General features: G+C 37.4%; 1 protein-coding gene across 1 annotated transcript; it reads left to right on the plus strand.

Moving 5' to 3' along the window:
- The first annotated feature begins 14,983 nt into the window (after positions 1 to 14,983).
- Positions 14,984 to 16,147, plus strand: LOC136243912 (putative carbonic anhydrase 3). Its single transcript, XM_066035460.1, has one exon. It carries the CDS (start codon positions 15,072 to 15,074, stop codon positions 15,954 to 15,956), a length of 885 nt encoding a protein of 294 aa, XP_065891532.1. The 5' UTR covers positions 14,984 to 15,071; the 3' UTR covers positions 15,957 to 16,147.
- The last annotated feature ends 5,865 nt before the right edge of the window (positions 16,148 to 22,012 follow it).

Below are 22,012 nucleotides of genomic sequence, written 5' to 3' on the forward strand. Positions count from 1 at the left end.
ACCACATGTTTCATTACATGCTCTATTAACGTATGCACATTGAATAGCATGCACATTCATTTCTTATGCATGGTTAATACATTTTATAATGTAACACTTTCACACCTCAGATCAAAGGAATTCTTTATGCTACAAATGTGATGTAGCACACTTATCAGTGCAACATCTAGATGTCGCACTGCTGACAACTCATTACTGCATTCCATAAACTGTACAGCTTTAATGCTTCTTACTATTGAATACTGTAGCAAAATGTATATGAAACCTATATGAGCGACATCCACTTTACATTGTGGGCTTCAGTGATCTCCTGTGGCCTACAATTGAGCCCTCCTGTGGCTCTCAATTGAGACCAACCGAATCCCACAATCAAAACTGTCTCATGGTGATAAGGTTTCTTATACATTTTGAAAACCTTACATAGTAAGTATTAGTGTTATAGTAAGAGCTAATGTGAAGCTTTGATATAGTAACCATAATGATATATTCAACCACCACAAAGGATCCTGGACAAATGCCAGACCACATTAAAGGCACCCTCAACCACATCAAAGGCATTTAACTTAAACGTGAATTTAGCAGCTTAAAACTACTGTAAAAGTAACTTCGTGCGTACATATCAGGTAATGCACGACTTACAGTGTTGCAACTAATATGTTACACTTCAAAGTAGCTTTTTAAGCTTTTGAAGGTGCTTTTTAAGTAGTTTTAACCCTTTGAAGTTACTTTTACTCGGGCCTCGTGCGTACATATCAGGCAATGCACTCCTTACAGTGTTACAACCATTACATGTACTTGATACATAATATTATTTGCAGTCAATAAGTTGCTTGATAAGCTGACTATTGCAGGTCATACTGAAGGTACAGGGTATATGCCTCATGGAAGAGGTCCCTTTAGCATTTCAAAGTAAAGGATGAACACTATACTGTAAGTGACCACAATATTATTGTCAGCATATATATAGGCTTTATGCACTTGCAGATGTGTCTGTAGTGAGTATTAATTATTTCATATGTATACATTGGCTTCAGATATTACAGCAACATCCATAATTATTAGCATAATAAACAAGCTTATCCATGCAGTCCAGGTTTCTATTATTAATAATAGTGTTGGGTTGTACGAGTTACACTGACAATCTGTATAGTGATGATCTGGTGGTTTTAGACCATTATGGCTGATGGCTCTGCATGGTATTAGGCACAAAAAAAAGTCTGAACTTGACTCAAGTTATGGCAATACATTTTATTTAATATAGATCCAACAGCAAACGTCCATTATTATTATTTTCTGTGTTTACACTCTTCTATTACCATGAATAATACAGGAAGATATTTTGAGAATTTTTAAATTATTGGTTTACATTCCAGTCAGTCAGAGTTATTCTAATAGCTTTGACAAATGAGTAATGTTGCACACAAATATCTAAATGACCATATACTTAAATTCTCGTATTGTATAATACTACAAAAAGTAGAATATTGGCAAAAATGCATGATTCCTGGGGTTTCGCGCATAACCGTAGAATACAAAATTATACATGCATGTGCAATATTCCATATCAAAAGGAAATGTTAATGGAATTGTGTACAACAATAATGTACAGTAGGTAGCTATTCCATTACAATGTTGTACTCTAATAATTTTATTGTTTATATATTATTTTTGAACAATCAGCACAGCTGGTTAGCTCAGGACTGAAATATACAACATCAATTAATAATATTACTGTCTGATATACAATTAATTATTGAATGCAAGTTAATTGTAAATTTTGTCAGGGTCTAGCTCGTGGCATGTTGACTGCCCAGTAATATTATAACAATTATATTAAAATACCATATTTAGTACTCTATTAGAGTATCAACTGTAGATTTATGATCATCTGTAGTGCCATGCCCTATAGCATCATGTCTTGAATCAAATAAGTATTTACAATCAATGCTGAGTGATTCAGAAGTGAAGACTTCTCTTCTGAGATTACAAGATGTTTGCCACTTCAGTGGCCCTTCCTCGAGATCTAACAAATTCTGTGATCTGCTGTTTTCAACACAGTTAGTCAATGAACCATGCAACACACAATTTTGGCAACATACTTGATTTGATAATCACCAACAATGAAGACATCATCTTTAATGGAATATTCACCCTGAACATTACAAACCTATATTAACTGACCATTTTGTCATTTCATTCACTGCTTTGATACCTGTGGAACATATCCTTCTAGTATTAGCTACACAAGTTTAGATTAACCACCCTGGCTATGTCACATGCACTTTGATACTCTATTTTGTGAACGGTGATTCTTATGGCTTTTTATTAAGAACAGCATTTTAGATCTAGAGATACATATGCATATATGTTCCGAATCACAAAAAAAAGAGAAAGTGCAACCAAGTTGATCCACAACCTTCAGGATTACGCATATGGTGATCATCTTGTTGAATTAAACTTGCCATTACTAAAATACCGGAGGCGTTGTGGGGATATGATAATGATTTATCAACTTCTACATAATAATCTTAATTTAGATCCATCAGAATTACTAACCAGCAATAGTTCATCAATAACTAGGTGTCATAATTACAAACTATTTAAGCCACAACAAGAGTAAGATCTTCATTTTTATTGTGAGAGCCATACATTGATTGGAATAACCTACCTCATCACGTAGTTAATGTACCCTCGTTGAATGGGAAAGACCATCATTCTATTGATGAAAATTGAGTGTTACAACAATAATGTGAGGTGAATCCTCAGACACACACTGCCACTCACGTGGCTATATCCCAAGAGTGGGTGTGGCAAGGAAAAATTACAATAAAAATATATTATATATGTATAATTAATCAAGTGTCAACATTTAAGAGTCCATTCAGAGCAATCCTTAGCCAAAAATATTCTTCTGGAAGCGGAGATAGATATTGAAGCTGCCAAATCAAAAATTCTCCAGACCTACAGCTTGCATTGACTGGTAGCATAGTCTCATCAACAAAATTAATACAGTTAATGTCATGGTGGTCTCATCAACAAAATTAATACAGTTTTGAAGGGATGACAAAGAAGGTGATAGGTAGTGACCTAATACACTTAGCTCATTGACAATTGTGCTGTAAAAACAACAAACTCCCAGTCGATCAAATTTAGACTGTATTTCTTGGTATTCCTTTTTCCCTTGTTTACGTTCCCTTGCAGACTCAAGATTTTTAACTGAGTCCAACGGACAAGTTAGCTCCAGCATAGCCACCGAGTTGTTACTCTTGTTGAAAATAGCTAGATCAAGCCGATATGGACGGTGACTGGGGACAGTCATTTGCCAACATTCCAGGTAAATCAGCATACAATGATATCACAGATGATCCTGTGAATCACTTGGAAAGTTCTGTGGCCAAACAATGCAAGACCTTATTGTGACGGTATGTAAAATGACCCTGTGAGAAACACAGGGACAGCCACCCAATACATGAGCTGTTGTAGGCTGACCATTTAGATTACCACACAAAGTACACTTTGCACTACACTGAATGTGCCAACATTGTAAATTAACTGCTGTTGGAAGAGTATCAGAGGCAGCACTTAAAATAAAGGAAAATTGACCTGGGTTGCATCCAAGTACAGGGTAGTAGCTATTCCAGGTCCTACAACTTGATTCTAATGATTTTAGTTTACATTGGACAGATAGTGTATCTAAATGTTTATTATACTTTGAACATTACTGGACTAATATAGGGCTAACTTTTTTTGACTGCAAATAAAGACGCCGGGCCACTGGAAGGGGGACTTTAAAAATTTACTTGGCTGTATAGCTGGTCTACCCTTTTTTTTTTTTTTTTTTTTAATTTTTTTTAATGATTACTAATTAGTTACGTAACTCTTGTTGTATAACCTATACAGTTTATGTTGTAATTATTAATAAGCAATTTTCGTAAAGATCAGGCTTTACCTGTACACCTAAATACGTACATGTGAGTACGCGCGCAACGAAATTCACGTGATTATGCCGACCATAAAATAAAAACTGCCACGCCCCAAGTGGTCAATCCCACTGGTTTAAAGTATCGAAATTTAGTTTATAATTCTCTTCAATCAATACCCCCACTTCAAGATTTTCAGTACTGAGCCATTTCAGCAAGGTCCTTAGTCTTGGATCTCGGACTAGCTGGCTGAAAAATGATTCGTCTGCACCCGATTGCAACTTGCAGGAGAAGAGAAGTATTTATATCAAACACTTCGCGAGTTACCACAACATCTCTGTTTGCTCTATTATTTCTGCAATGTTGTGGAACACATGTAACTGAAGGAGACAACAGAGCTCGAACCATTTACGAAGCACCCTCAGATTTAGCGGAGATGATGGGCAACTTGGAAGAATACCAACCTACTTATCTACGTGTGAATGGTAATATCACTGCTGATATAGTTAAACAAGATTATCAAGTTACACTGGAAGAAAGCATCAAGAATAATCGGATTGGTCAAGATTACTCTGGTGAAATTGTTCAGCTTTCAGCACCTAGAGATGAGCTTGTTTACCCATCTCCTAAAGGATTTGTGGATGTCGCTACTATAGCGTATAATCAACACCATGATCTTGTGTGGCGACCTGATGATGTGTGGCAAGCTATCCTCACTCAGTTTTCCTTATACGTGACGAGGAATGCAGAGGCACTTCATGACAAGTTTGTAGACTTTGAATGGAATAAGAAATTGACTATTGAGGCACTTGGAACATTGTACACTGTTGACTTTGGTGATCTTGCTAAGAGGATGGTTGATGAGCAGATCATTAAAAACATCAAAGACCCAACTATCGCTGAATGGATTCTACCAAAATTCACAACCACAACTGAAAATGATCATATTGTGGCTTCTGTGACAATGATGGCTACCCTGAAGGAATACTTTGGGTATGAATTTGGAATTGTATATGGATTGCCATCTGTTACTCTTCTTGGTTCTTTAACTGACTGGAAATTATTACGTAAAAAAGTAGACCATTTGCAGGAATTTGATAATGATGATGGTGACATGACAGTATGGTATCAAATATTGTCTGGTATACTGGATGAGTTTATCAAAACAAAGAGTGGTATTGACAACAGTAACTTTTGGAAGAGAATGTCTTATATTGATGATCGGCTTTGTGGAGTTGTCCGATTAAATGGCTGGATTACTGCATTTGCAGCTTTTGATAAAGAAGGAAAGTGGCAAGGAGGCTGGGGATATGAAATTGAACATTATTGGCCAAACATTGACATATCACATGTTCCATCAGGAGCAATATCAGTTCCAGTTCACATTGATGACAATGGCAAACATTATGATGCACACATGTTGGCTGGTCAGTTTGCATTTGATGGTGAAGGGACGAGTATCCAACCAAGATCAGACTGGTGTATTGCTATTGAAAAATTAACTCCATGACATGGTCAGCTAGTTGAAGCAGTCTTTGTAGTAGCATGTTCAATTATTATAAAATATTTCGTGCGACATTGTTCACAAATGCATGACTGTTACAAAAGTAACATACCTATTTAAAGGTGAATATTGTTTCAGGACCATAACTATAGGATGGTTCGAGAGGTTTAACAAAACCCCCACTGACTTTGTCAATTTTTTCAAAACTAAATACAGCCTTTGGTAAGCTGGCAGATGGCCATGGGATGGGGACATGCTTATATTCCGCAGAAAAGAAAGGCACCATATAGGACACTGAAAGCTTGGCTAACTTGATTAGAGCCAAGTTCAATCCCTATCTACACCTCGAAATACAGGTGGAGCTGAAAAGAAATTTTCTAATGGATTAGAAAATGTAAATATTATGTGATAATTATAAGTAGGTCCAGGGGCTCTAAATTGAAGTAGTGGGTGATCCAAGATGTAGGAGTCTGAGGGCTGTGTCCACAGACGCTGAGAAACGTTCAATGTTAGATATCCTGACAATAACCTCAAAATGCAGTAGCTAATTCCCCAAATGCAAAAATAATTACACTGATTTATATCATAAATAACTACTCTTGACATGGACCCATCATACACTGGTGCAATTAATGCTATACATTCCATCATTTTTCTCAGGGTTATTCAGGGGTGGATCTAGGATTTATAAAAGGGGGGGCTAACTCAAGGTACTAATGTCTTGGGTAGAGGTGTGCAAAGCACACTTCCCAGCATGCTTCGCATGCTGGAACTAGGGGGGTCTGGGGGCATGCCCCCCCAGGAAAATTTTGAAAAATAGATGCTAAAATACTGCAATTTGGAGACATATCCACATAAAATTCATACCTGTAGATATTTTATATACTGCCTTTAGATTATAGGTATGGCTCTCTGAAGCATTTTGCTAATGGAAAAGTTTGGGTAGGTACAGACAACCAAGTACATGATGCACCCTCTCACAATTGCACAACACTGAATAGGTGCATGTTAGAATAAGAATGTTGAAAGTGGAAAATTTTGAAATTTGAACAATATAAGATTGAATCTGAGAGCATTTTCAATGGAAATTGTGTACCTGAATTAAGTATTGCCATATATTAACCACACAAGTAGATGTATGAAGCTCTTTAAACAGACCAATGCACTTCATTGTATGTATAGGTGCAGGCAGATTTGAAAAATTCCATAACAGAACCAACTACATGTTTCCGGTGAATGTTCTATTAGAGTAGTTAGCTGACTGCTCTATTAGAGTATCTACACCTCCAATGCTGATCCGGGTCCTTGTTGCATAAACTTTAGCATAAATCCACTGATAATACCTTGGAAAGATGTTTATAAGGTGGTTTTATGAGTATTTGTATTATTAGTGATCATATAATTATGCTAAGACAAAATTTCATTATAATACTCAGCATATTGATCAAGTAAAACCTAAATATGAAGGGGGGGGGCTTCAGCCCCCAAAGCCCCCCCCCCCCTGGATCCGCCCCTGTTATTGTACTATAAGCTATGGCAGCTAATCCTTTACATGCATCGGTACTACTACCAATGTGGCATTGTCCACACCACAAGATTAGAATGACCACTACATAATGAAAGCAACTGACAGGCACACACTCTTGGTAGTATCATTGAGAAAAATGGATGCAGCAAATCATACTTTCATTTGTTAACAGTATCACCAGTGATGTCCATTATATATGGGCTCTTATTACTGTTAGCTATTAAAAGATATTTAACAAAATTAACTATGATTGGAAGTAATGCTGCATATAAATACACATGATTGGTTAAGACAAGACATTCAAAATTTTGAATCCCTATCGATACTTTTTGAGAAGCCCATAAAACCAGTCTAGCAGCGTGAAAAGTTTTAAATGAAGATGAAGCCCTTCATATTTAATGTTTTTATGTAGCTACAGTGTAGTTTGAGGCAGGTGGAACACTACAATTTGTTGTAGTAACACAGGTAAGCCAGCCCGTACATCGCTCAGCTCCAGCTGTCACTACCATGTTTTTCCTCCGCCAAATACAGCAAAAGCTGTAGGCTTTATTGGCTTTTCTGGGGCATAGTGATACTGTATATTAAATTTGTTAGGTCCTGTGGAAGCGTTTTTGGCGTGTTTCTCCCAAGTGACTCGGATACAAGCCTTCAAAGAGCTTGTTTCACCCGAAAAAACTACTAAAAGTTCAATAAAACGTCTATACTACCAGTAACATAAAAAATCGCTTAAACAGGACCTAGATATTTTAGTTGTTTAGCCACTTGTGTTGAAATTATAAGGATTCAGTAATCTGTTAGTCTGGTTTTTGGCGGCGCGTTTTTATAAAACATCGCTCTATTGTAGACCACACACCCAAGAACAGTCGTTGTTCTGTAGTAAAAACAAACAAGCACAATTAGTTGTATTGCTAACACAACACAGTTGTTGAAATTATTTATCCCTGCTTGGTTTAAAGCAGGTTTTGTAATTTGTTCCGCCCACGCATTTTAAACTATTCCGTAACCTTAATGATAGAAAAAACCACTGTCTGTATTCATGGCATGACTAAAGTGGTTTCCATTTACACAGATAACCTTGAAGTGCTATAGATAACAGCTGCCTTATGCAGTTCGGCTGGTATGTCATGGAAGCCACATAATGAATGCTAGAATGCATAAAATTATTATTAGTTGAAATGATCATTCTTCTTTATTCTTATCCTCTTTACCAGTTAGGCACTGGATGGCGTACATGTATAAATAAAAATGCTACTGTGAAATAGGGGGTTCAGATGAACCCCCTAAGGAGTGCCCACCAAACTTATACTTATGCGTGGCTAAAAACAAAACAGCTATTATGGACATTGGACAAAGTAGCCCAGTGTAGTACATTTATGGTAGCATTTTACTAGACTGTTCTTACTGCATGTATTTACAGATAAATTAGTAGTTAGCTACAGTTTATTAAAGGAGATATACGCCGTATATTATCTGTGAGTGGTTTGTTACAAGCAGCAACCAACAATAATGGGGACATGGCACCCCTTCTAAAAATGGTCCAAATGCTTCAACAAACCTTGAGAATAAATTGGTGCTTCTATCCGCTTTGTAACAATTTCTTCAAAACTCACCATACTAGTAGCCACACTCGAGTAGTCGATTTTGAAAATCAGGGAATAAGGGCTTCAGCATAATTTTCGAACATCAAGTGGCAGTCAAATTTGAAGTTGCCGCATCGATTTTTAAGATCTAAGGTAATAAATGCCATAGTATTTAACAAAGTAAATAATGGTATATACGTGTGTGCACTGTGTATGGCTAGTCTTATCCACTGTGCAATTCATATAATTATTTATCTTTTTGCATGCTGCAAGGAGCACAAGACAATATCATGCATAAGAAAAATACATTAACTAAAAGATAATTAATGTGCAACCACTAGCAATATGGTTTAAGCTTTCACAGTTGGTGGACCATTAACAGCAATACACCAGTCTGATCTTGGTTGGACGCTTGTCCCTTCACCATCAAATGCAAACTGACCAGCCATCATACACCCATCATATTCTGTGCCATTGTCATCAATGTGAACTGGAACTGATATTGCTCCTGATGGAATATCAGCTATTTCAATGACTGGCCAATCTGTCTTAATGCGATGAAAATGTATAAATAATATTCTATTATCTCCTTGCCATTTTCCGTCTTTGCAAAACACTCCAAATACACTGATCCAGCCACTCAGTGAGGGAACTCCACTGCCACATGAATAGTGGCAAATATTCTCCCAAAATTTGCTATTGTCCTCTCCAGTTTTGGTTATGATAAACTCGTCCAAAACCACCGTCAATAATTGCCACCATTTTGTCATGTGTCCATCATTATTATCAAACTCCAACAGCCGGTCTACTTTCTGACGTAACAATTTCCAGTCATCAACAGTTCCAAGGAAAGTAACTGATGGTAGTCCACAACTCAACATTAGACTATACTCAAAGTATTCCTTAAGGGTAGCCATCATAGTCACAGAAGACACAATACGATCATTTTCGGTTGTGGTTGTGAATTTTGGTAGGATCCAATCAGCGATAGTTGGGTCTTTGATGTTTTTAATAATCTGCTCGTCAACCATCCTCTTAGCAAGATCACCAAAGTCAACAGTGTACAATGTACCAATTGTCTCAATGGTCAGTTCTTTCTTTCCCTTGAAGTCAACAAACTTGTCACGCAATGACTCAGCATTCTTCATTACATACAAGGAAAACTGAGTGAGGATAGCTTGCCACACATCATCAGGTCGCCACACGAGATCATGGTGTTGATTATACGCTATAGTAGTGACATCTACTAATCCTTTAGGAGAAGCGTAAACTAGTTTGTCTCTTGGTGCTGATAACTGAACGATATGACCAGGTGATTCAGCAGTGATCTTATTCGATTTTATGCACTTATCTAGTTCAACTTGTGGACACTTGACTACTTCACTTTTAACGTCTTGTTTTACACGAAGAACTGTTACCTGATCCATACTCATCGGGTCAGAGTTGCTGACGTGTCTTAGTAAATACGTGACGGAATAATTATCTACCACGCCCAGCAAAATCACGTGATTTTTAGTCTGCACAATGCAAAAGACGCTATCAATCCTGGTGGCGCCTTCTCTCTATGATGCTGCCAGACTAGACTAATGGATTGTGCATGGATGCTTGTCTAGTTGTCTAACTAGGAAAGCCACACTTTTGCATGGAGGTTCTTTGAGATCAGTCATGCATGGTGGGGAAACCGAGAGGACAACTTTTTATTATAACATAACATGTGCATACAAGTTGTACATGCACACAAAAGGAGTTAGCTAATAGGCTGGTAGCCTTTGCCAGATTGTGTCCATAACTTTGACAATGAAAGTTACATAGTGGAGTTTGAAGCACACAAACAACAGATATGGGTGCCATTTAGGCCATGCACTTCAACTAAATCTTAGGTTAAACTCAGCCAGATAGCTACAGGGTCAGTAGGCCAGTAATTTTAAATGAAGATCATGGATTTTGTGAGTCAAATGAGTGCTTTCATTTGACTCACAAAATTCATGATCTGCGTCATAATGTACGTAGCTCATAAGCTACATTATGATTGTTGTACCACTTTTCAGTAGGCACCTGTATGGTGAAATATCAAGTATTCCTTACTTTGTGATGAGCTCAAAAGGTGACTTGGCAATGCAATCCTGGCCCTTCTAGGCAATATCTCTACTTGCAAGGTGATTTTGTGTGAACACAAATACTTTATATCTCTGGCCTGAAAAACAAACATTTAGATGCAGTGGCCTTATAGCAAAGTCTTAGAAGTGCTTTGAAAGCTGATTTCACAAGACACACCATTCTATTAGAGTAGTTGACTGCTCAACTAATTGGTTTATCTTGATCTTTTGCCACAATAAAAGTGGAGGGCCATGGCCCCCATGCACAATACTGTAACGTGTAATGCAATACCCTGCACAGCTACAGATTTTTCTTATGAATGAGATGCAAGTGGACACATTTGTCTTTAATTAATCCCCTCTATGTATATGCCCCAGAGAAATTCATAACCTATTCTTCATTGCAGTACACTTTATAGCACTGATTTGTTTGTTATTTAATATGCTGCAAGCCCACAAGCCAAAAATTATATATGCAGGAACTCTCTTCCGTATGCTTCCTGCTTTATATTTAGTGCATGTCAGACTCAATGCAAACTTGACATATCAGTGAAACTGCTATGGTATGTATTGACAACCATACATTTGTAGCACAATGACATACTGAGTAAGAATAGTCACTAAGACAGTTCTCTACCTTTAAACATACTTGGTAATTATTTTACGTATGTGGCGACTTGTTCTGTTAGAGTAATTGACTGATAAAATTGTGCTCTTGAAACTTGTATAGTTTTTGTGTACATTTTATTCATAATTTCTGAAATTGTGACAACTCAATGTTGTAAAATAAGAAGTCTTGCTCTCAAATTGGCTGTTTAACATGATAAAACTTGGTTTACTCTTGCTACAACTCATCACACAATAGATGCATCTCAGTACCAAAATATCGTGCTGTAACTTTTACAACAAAGTAACCTTAAGGACTACAGTAAATTACATGTTATAGCAGAACAGCATTAAAAATTTATTACAATAGCTATGTCAAGAAAGAATGAAAAGTGGATAGTGAAAATTTCAATGTACTAAAGTGTGCAGTTTAAGGTGTGGATGATGTTTAAATTAAAGTAAAAGTGATGAGTGGGTAAACCAAATGCTGCCAAAGGCAGTTAGTCTAGGAGGAATGCCCCCTAAATATTTCAGATTCTGAAATATTCAGGTTCTTATAAGGAGCCAATTTTTGGTCTCTCATAGCTACTGCATAAGGTTAACAGTGGGACAAAGAGTGGCAAAATAAGTGTTACATTTATCAATTGTTGCTATGTAGTAAAACTAATACTGAGTACTGCATAATTATAACTAACTATATTCATTATCTTAGTATTGCAAATTTCATCACAATTTTTACCATTTTGACCACTATTCAACATGATTTTAGTGAATTTCTGTTTTCTCCATGCAGGCAAGTGGGATCCATCATCTCAATACATGACACAATAACTCTAATTTTCACACAAGATTCTGCCACTGAACAGTCCCCACTGACAAAAATTAGCTAATGTGCTGTGCACTACTTGGATCCCTCCTTATAATTTTTACATCACTACATGTCAAGATTTTTAAAAAAGTTACTGTTGAAAATTAACAAGTACGTATACAACACTATGAAGTTAACTGAGAACATATAGATATGCAGACAACCAATAATCATATATAAAACACATGATAGTGTCATGTGGCCATGAAAGTCAGCATGTCATACTGTGTGTACACTGACAGGAAGAAAGAAAAAGTGCATGTTTTCACACTTCCATAGCTTGTGGTAACTTCCCAAAGTACAGCATTTTTGCATTACAACTGTTTATCAGGTAGGGTAGGCCACACAGTAAATTTTATATTAATTGAATTCATTCAACTTAATATGTGACCGGATTTGCGAAAAGGTACCTTTTCCACACATTTGACATACCACCAAACAAAATGTCATAACTGTTGCCTCCTTGCACTGATTGACTTTCTTTTTGTATCAAAATGTAGTCACATAATGTAGGCATACTCATGAAAAAGTACAGACACGTGCTTGCAATGATACAAAAGTTACAAAGTTTGAAAGTTGAAAAAATGGGTCAAATTTTATGTGTGAAAAAGGTACCTTTTCGCAAATTGGGTCACATATATTTGTGAGATGTTAATGGCCAAAGTTCATTTATCTTCTTAAGGAGTCTATGGAGGTGCACTTTATTGTTTTCAAACACTTTGCAAACTTCATTATAACACAAACACACATTCTAATTTGATAGTATACGTATCTTGAAATTTGATACAGGTACAGTATAAAGAACCTGTAAAGATGAATCAGGTTTGCAATGAATCTGATACAGTAAATATCCATGGCGTTATGAATGTTAAAACAATCAAACAGCTAGAGGGTAAACCACATAATGGGAATAAAATGAAATTACAGTAGGTGTGTACATAGGCTAGCCACTGTTTGTAACAGTGCCTTTTTGGTGGTTTGAAAAACAAAGAAGTAACGGCTAACTACAAAGATGCAAAGCAAAAATTTAACCACTGTAAATCACAGGTTGCATGAAGTACTCTAAGAGAGAGAATACCATCATTAGGATGTTTAAAACACACAGTTACAATACCTCAGACACATGTGACTACACATGCAAAATGCAAAGTACAAACATGGCAAGGAAAGTATAAAAATAAACCAGAACATGACATACAAATGAACACACAAGACAAAGCTATAAATTACAATTAAGTGTTCCATTCAGGACAGTCACATGCAAAGAAGATGCATTGTGATGAAGTGATAGCTCTCTGTACAACAGACACCGGTGGCCTGAAAAACATAAAAAAATAACCTGCCAGAGTTCGAAACAGGGACCATGCATCATACTGAGCACCCAAATCCTTAAGGCCACTCCAAATAAATCATCCTGCCCCCAGGCATATTTGCATGTGGGCAGATGGTCCATTTCCATTGTAAGATTGGCAGCTTTCTAAGCCATTGTTTTCCAAGTCACAGCCATAGCTAACTGTATAAAAGCTTACTCAACTTTGTATCTTCATTTATTTGGCTGCCTACCACTAGGCAAGCAGCCAAACCGCCAATTTTGACAGTGAAATTTGATGCTGTATTCCTGTAGCTATTTGTGGTAAGAAAATCAAACCTGCTGTTATGGGTGTTCCGGTCCTGGACTAGTAACAAAATTAAGGCCACTACAATGAGATAACTTGTTTCTCATCAACTTCTCATAGATTAACACATGCGGGTGGGCGGATTATCTCATTTTTGCACAAGCCATAGCATATTTGTACAAAACCAGTATAACAATCCTTTATTTTAGGTTATTGGCAGGGTGCACACCAAGCACTGGTGCACACTGAGGATAAGACTCTTAGTGCACATAAACTTTGACTTCAGTAAACAAAGCTTTCAAGTCCTTTACAAGAGTTCCACCAGTCTTGGGGTCATGTACTATACCCCAGTACAGCAGCAGCAGCATGTGTAGGCTGGTCAGTCTGGGGGGGGGGAGGAGGCTGTGCAAGCTTGTGGCAGAAGTAGCAACACTAAAGCTACTATGACTCTCAGATACGATGGCCCTGCACATAGGGCATGCAGGTCACAGTACCAATACTAATGTATAGTCTAGTAGCACTTACTGTTGATGCCTTGGTGATTGTTGATGCTCCAGAAAGCACTCTAATCAACACAGAAGTAAAAATAAATAAAAAACACTCATAAATGGTGTTTGTATCTCAATGGGATTGCAGTTTTCCATGGAAATAGTGCTTTTCTATGTGATGAACCTACTACCACAACACTCAAAAAAGTTATGCTACAATCTCGTGCAACTGATAATGAGTGTGAATGGGCAAAAGAAAATTTTGGTGCGGGCAGTTGATGAAACAAGTTATCTCATTGCAGTGGCCTAAAGGGTAGCAGACATGCCAACTCTCACGCATTAGGCGTGAGTCTCACTCTTTGGCTAGTAATCTCACACCTAACCCTCTGTTTCTCACTCTTTCAGCTTAGTTCTCACGCATTTCTCACACCTGATCTGCTTCATGATTAGCCCTGTGCTTAAAATTGGACAGACCTGTACTTATTTTTGTACTTTGAGCATGTAGCGACCATTTTTTTTGCCTTCACTACCAAAAAATCCTGGAGCTGCACTTGAGTCTGGTCAACATTGCTGGTAGTGTTTGAGGTCTCACTCCTAAAATTGTTCAGAGGTTGACATCTCTGGGGTAGCAACACCACATTCCTATCAAATAGACACATTGGAAATAGCTAATCCAGCGTGACACGTTGAAAATAATCCAGCTATTATTCCAACTCTCAGTCAATATCCCATAGCTCAGTATCATCAGTGGAGAGTTTTACTTTTACGTCACGTGGTTACTAGGCAACTGCGAGATCGGAAAGATGTAAGACACCATGCCAGACGTGTTAATAGAATAGTCACACCTAGCTCTCTGGTAACGAAGATGGAACTGCTGCGTATTATGTTGCTTTTTTGGTGTTCTATATCCATAGTGACTGCAACAACTTCGTGGAGCTACGCCGACCAGGAAGCCTGGGAGTCTGTTAGCAGTTGGGAATGCGATGGTAGTCGGCAATCACCCATCAACGTGGTCACCTCAAATTTGAGACGGAGCTCCACTTTAGTCGACCTAAACCTGACCTATTTTGATGAGGGATATGACGGAAATTGGACGAACACCGGACATTCCGTACAATTTATCCCGGACACTAGCGATGATGCCCCTACCGTAGTCAACCATTTAGGCACTTACGAGTTATCACAGTTTCATTTCCACTGGGGAGGAAGCAGTGCACTTGGTTCGGAGCATCAAGTGGATGGAAGTCCCTATAGCGGTGAACTACACTTTGTCACCAGAAAAACCACTGGGAGTGCTACTGATAGTGACGCTTATGCTGTAATAGGTGTATTACTGGAAAGTGACTCTTCTGTGTCATTGTCTGGAATATGGGAAGATCTAGCAAATGCTATTCCAGAGGATTATGGTGACTACACATGGCTTGAAGACTTACTACCTATGGACCTCCTACCAGATGATCTGAGCTACTACTACTACCAAGGCTCACTGACCACGCCAGGATGCAGTGAAGCTGTTCAGTGGTTCCTTCTCAGAAATGCTGTCAGTGTCCCAGCAGATTTTTTGGAGGCATTACGTACAACAGTCAACGATGAGGATGGAGAAGTACTGGAAGAGAATTACCGAGACACACAATCTCTCAATGGCCGCCAGGTCATGATACGAGGCAGCGGATCTCCACTTGGACAAAGTAGCTTCACTATCACCCTACTTGTGTTGGTTTCATTGATGATACAAGGACTCAATCACTAAAGAACTGCGTATTGTGTAGCATTAGAGATACATATGTAGATGTTAGGCCATTGTGTATATGTTAGGCCGTGTCATTATCACATTACTTGTATCATTTATACAAACTTTACCAACAACAGTCAGACTATACTGCAGTAAAATTACTCAAAAAGCATGTAAAACTATTATTGTACATGTGATTTTTAATACGAGGCTAACTAAAGATGAAGCTGAAGACAACTCCGACCAAGTTTTGTGTTGTAAGGGAATTTTGTCTCTCGGTAATGCTACAGACAGACACCTGGCTTCTTATTCTGTTTGTTCTTAACACCTTCCTTTGAACTCAATTTTGCTTGCTAGATTATTTGGTAGGCAGCTATTTTTAGTCTATGCATGTACAGTTCATGGTCATACCCCCACCAGATTTTGTAGTGAGTTATTTTGTAGTGATTTTGCAGGAGCTGGGGGTGCATCCCTGCCACAGGCAAACTTTGAACATTGAAATGCTTCAAAATTTACTAGGTTCATAATTTCATGGATAGTGTATTAGTTCATGAAAGTCGTAATGTCATAGTAAGGTTTATGCACGTACTGTAGTGTCCCAAATACGTGTATGTACTGGTTTATATAAACTACTCAAAATAATAGAAAACTGACAGGTATGTGTACCATAATACACCAAAATTAATTTGGAAAGATGTTCCCATAACCTAGTCTTCAGAGTCCAATTGAACTGTTCTGCCATTCTGTAGCATTGGGGATGGTGTGTGGTGGTGTTAAGTTTCCAGATTCCAAGCAACTTACACACATCTTCCATAAGATAATTATGATAAAAGAACTTGCAATTGTGCCACAATCAGACAACAATGCTTCAGGTACCCCAAACATGGGTACTGTAAAAAGTCTATAGCAATCATCTCTGTTTTCAGATCTGGAGTGGCAAAGACTAATGGCCATTTTGTGGAAAGATCCTGGAATAAAATAACAGCAATTCCATAATATCCACTCCAATAATATGGAAAGGATGGTCCACAGGAATATGCATCAGTGGTTGCTGCTTCCTCCTTTAACCAGAAACTATAACACTATGAACATATGTAATTCCTCAATACATATTTTTCCACCACCAGTGTTGTGGCATGGCCTTATAAACCTTTGGACCTGAAAATTGTCCTGTCACGATTCCACCATGGTAATTTTCCATCATGCTTTTCCGCAAGGTGCAACTTCTCTTGCAGGGGTCTCTGTCTGTCCAACATAATAAAGGATGCCATCTAACATAGTGTGCAATGAAGATTGAGCAACTGTCTTTACTGCAAACACAGGTTCTTATGGAAGTACTCTTTCAACAAATGCAAAATAATCTTCCGCAGAATTGGTCCTTCAAACTTTTCATAAGTAACTCATTATTGTTATCATGACCCTCAGTAAGTTAGTAATGCAGTCAGGTGCACTGCTAGAAATCTGTGCAATTTGAACTTCAGAATTGGTTTAAACTTCAGAACTGATTTCTGAGACGGATGGTGCTGGTAATACAGGTTGTCACAACAGTGCATCAACATGTTATCCTGACAGGTTTGTTGTGCCTAATATGGCTTTAACTCTGTAATGATGGATCACATAATGTCCATAAATGTAGTACTTAAAATGAGTAACTGTCAAACTACAGCTAGTGTTCCAAGTTAATGATAGCATAATTGGATTCCGCATGCAGCCAATACAGAGTGGCTAGCATTAGCAACTGGATGTAGTTCTTATCTTCTTGATTTCTAGTGTAAAATCCTTGCTTAAATACAAAAGTGCTGTTAATAACTTACTTTGCATAATAATGAACTAGTCTAAGACTTATCATTACACCAATTAAATGAAACTACGAACAACCCCACTATCCTATTAACTGGTGATTTCAACCTACCAGGTATCGACTGGTCAGAAAGCCTCGTAAAACATAGCTCATCGTTCAGAGCAATACATGAATATTCATTAGAAATCCTGCAAGATCATGGACTTCAACAGCTTGTCACTTTTCCTACACGACATTTCAACACACTAGATTTAGTATCTTCAAATAAACCTTCCACCATACTCAACATTCAAAGCATGGCTGGAATTAGTGACCATGATATCGTTTGCTTTGAAGTAAATGCTAAAGTAGATCATACCAGACAAATCCCACGATCCATCTACATGTACAACAGGGCAAACTGGAATGCATTTGGAAACCAACAACATCCTAAGTGATCATCAGTACGGCTTTCGTCATTCTCGTTCTTGTGAAACATTACTTATCACACTATTACATGATCTATCCTGTTGCTATGATACTGGAATACAGACAGATATTATCTTCACTGACTTTGCAAAGGCTTTCGACACAGTACCACACCAACGTCTGCTGTACAAATTAGACTGGTATGGCATTAGAGGAAATTTGAAAAACTGGATCTCCTCATTTTTGAATCATCGAACGCAGTGTGTTGTGCTAGATGGTATTTCATCTCCCAGATGCCCAGTACTGTCTGGTGTCCCTCAAGGCACAGTCCTTGGCCCTACTCTTTTCTCCATCTATATCAATGATCTACCGGAATCCATTTTAAATAGTTCTATTAAACTTTTCGCTGATGACTGTATAATATATAGGGCTATCCGTACCCCTGAAGATGCTGAGAGGTTACAAGAAGATTTATGTGCGTTACAAGAATGGCAGCAGAGATGGCTGATGAGACTAAATGTATCAAAGTGCTTTACCATGACTGTTTTACATCCTAGAAGAAATAAAATCATTACTCCCTACAGACTACACAATCATCTCCTCTCACCTGTTGAACATTACAAATATTTAGGCATCATTATTCAGAGTGATTTGAAGTGGCACCTACATATCCAATCTATCACCTCCAAAGCAAATCAGATGCTTGGTCTGCTAAAGCGTAACTTGAGGACATCATCTATTCACCTTAGAGAAAGAGCCTACCTTAGCCTAGTACGCCCTAAACTTGAATATGCAACTACAGTCTGGAACCCTCTTTTAACAACTGACAAGATCGCTTTAGAAAAAGTTCAGAGGCGTGCTGCACGATATGTCAAAGGTATATACTCCTATCATGCTAGTGTAACACAGATGGTTAATGAACTTAAGTGGGAATCACTAGAGTCTCGAAGAGAACAGCTCTCCTTAACTATGCTATACAACATTCTAAACAAAATGTCTATTTACCACCTGAATACATGCCTGAGTTTCATCTACAGACATCACAGTACCAGCTACAGACCAGATCATGCCATATGTTCAGACTCATCTAACCATTTTGTAACACTGACACCTACAAATACTCCTTTATACCATCAACATCAAGGCAATGGAACGTACTACCTCGCTACATCTTTGAAGCGGAAAACACTGACATATTCAAATCTCTGCTACGTAACTATTATTTTGCAATCAATAGCTAACATTATTTATTATATTATATCTGTGTATATTCTTCTGTTTGTGAAGTTTTCACAGCAAAATTAAATAATGCTAATAAAATAATGTACTTTATCCAAACACTATTATACTTCTATTACACATTACTCCTTTCTTAGTTAATGCATATAGTGGATGAGCAATCTTAGCATAATCCTTTACAAAATGCTCATACTGAAATGTAAGAATCAAAAACATGTCGTAACTATCTCAAATTGTCGGTTTCAGCAGTTTGGTTCAGAGCTCAAATTGAGGGTATATGGGAGCATACAAAGTATACTTTGTTAATTTTTATTTTCACAAATTATAATACCTTGTTAGCTGCTTGGAAATTGCAAGTTTGTAGCAGTTTAAAACATAATGTAAAACTCATGAAACAAATTTTTCTGCAGTTAATATCACAGGTGAAAAATTGAGAGCTATCTGAAGCTATCCCCAACAGTGAATGTAAGAATACACGATCTGGTCCCAGATCGATTTACTCTAACGGAACAGCCAAACATACATTCTAATAGAACAGTTGTAAGATGTTGAGACAAACACCATACATATGTACTTAATATTGCAAACTGATGACTTAAAACTCTGATGGTTAAAATTAAAACCCTGAAGTATTAGCTAACTTACTGAGAAATTAGTATACCTTCATGTTATTTTACAATTTGAGCACTAGCTGGTTTGATTTTAATCCAGCTGGTGTGACCAGGTGACTTCTTCTTCACAAACAAACTTGCATTTTTTTGGATTAAGCATGCAGATACGAAACATACGAATTCTTTACCTTGACCAGTCTGTAACCTTGTTAACACTCCCTGCATCTTAAATGTTGGAACACTACAGGTGCATATCACTCCATCACATTGCATATCACTCCATCACATTGAAGTCATACAATCCATGTTGGGTGATGAATGCTGGCTGTTTTCATGATCCTTAATCTGCCAATAACCATCTGCGAGATGTAATGCTGTAAAATACCTGGATCTTCCCAAGAGAATGAAGAGACCATTAGTCCTTGGTAAAGGTAATAGCTACTGCATGCATCTGAATTGGTTATAGAATTCAGTACATGATACAATCTACACAAAATCAAAGTGTTCCATCCCTTTTCTTCACTAAAACACATGACTGTACCATGGACTCTGAGATGTTTTTATCACTCCATTCCTTTGCATCTTATCCAATTGGTCTGCAGCTACTTCCTGCCTAGGTACTCTTCAAACAGGTTGCTTCCTTATGGATCATCACCAGTATTGATATCAAAATAGTGCTATCCAGTCAGCTTCGCCTCTCTCTCCTTCCTCCAAGCTAAAGATCTTATGGTATTCTGCTAGCAACTGCTCTAAAGGTAAGTATTCTCCTAGTAAGTTTTTGTTTACATCCTTAAGCATTATACTTTTTCCATTTCATTTGCTCAATACTTTTATCTGACTGCAAACTAAACAAGTTATAATTAAGTTGTTCCTCTGTAAATTTTACCTCTGCATTGAACAACTTTTTAGAAACTTCTGAATAGTTTTATGATTTACCAATTAACTCAGCTATAAAATTTATGTATCTCATTTTAGCAAGCAGCCATCAAATCTTGTTTGACTAGTTTCCTTACTTTTTGTTGTGTGGATTATTCACTTTTCAGCTGTTGATCTTGTTTCCTTACTTTTTGTAGCATGTGCAATAGTGATCCATACTTCACTTTTAACTTTTTAATTTTTTAAAATAATAAATATATAGTACAGAATTATAATTTCCGCTTGGCTGCTACTAGGTAGCTATAGTTTCACATGCCTGTACCCACTCTATAAACTGATTATGGGCACACACCTTATTGTCAGAGGGGATTTCAGTCAAATCCAATGCAACCCCTGGCCACTACCTGCCACTGGTCAACAGCTTTGTATTCTGAAAGCTTTGCCAAAAGAGATTTTCATTCTAAAAACTTTGCCAAAAGCGCCTTAACTTTATTGACTTCAAATAGCCTGTTTTAAATATGCTTGACTTGTTAAAAAGTTGGTGCTTTAGTTGAAATCTTTCATATTGTATCTATGAATTAATGCTGGAGAAGTTTGAGACATCATGAAAGCTAAAATGACTACAGCTTCTAGGGCCCCAGACCCCTGCTGCCAGAGATTCTATACTCTGGTCAGCCTCTTTTAATTCTTCCACCCTTGGCTGAATAGATACTTAATCAGACCGTAATAGCTATATGATGCTTTGAAGGGAAAAAATACCTCCCAGCTTCATGTATAATAAAACTTATTACAATACATGTAGTTTGTACTTAATATGCAACTATATTCCTATCCTACTGTACAGCTGTATTATTATTACTGTGAGGTAATGTGAGTGCACATATGCATATAAACAAGAGTTCATAATATAAAAAGAGAGGAGAGTGTCCTACTACAGTATAGCCTGTATAAAAGCCTATCTCGAAGTTATGATGCAATACCTATAGTCACTTTCAATGTGTTAGTTGGTCAGGTATGCACTCAGCATTAAGTTTCAATAACTGTTGTAGTTATGGCTTCAATAAGCAGTCCACTGATGGCATTGTCAACACTCCTTAACACTTTACGTGTTGACGTGATATCCTAAGGAAATCAAAGTT

The sequence above is a fragment of the Dysidea avara genome, chromosome 2, assembly GCF_963678975.1.
Source record: "Dysidea avara chromosome 2, odDysAvar1.4, whole genome shotgun sequence".
Classification (NCBI taxonomy): domain Eukaryota; kingdom Metazoa; phylum Porifera; class Demospongiae; order Dictyoceratida; family Dysideidae; genus Dysidea; species Dysidea avara.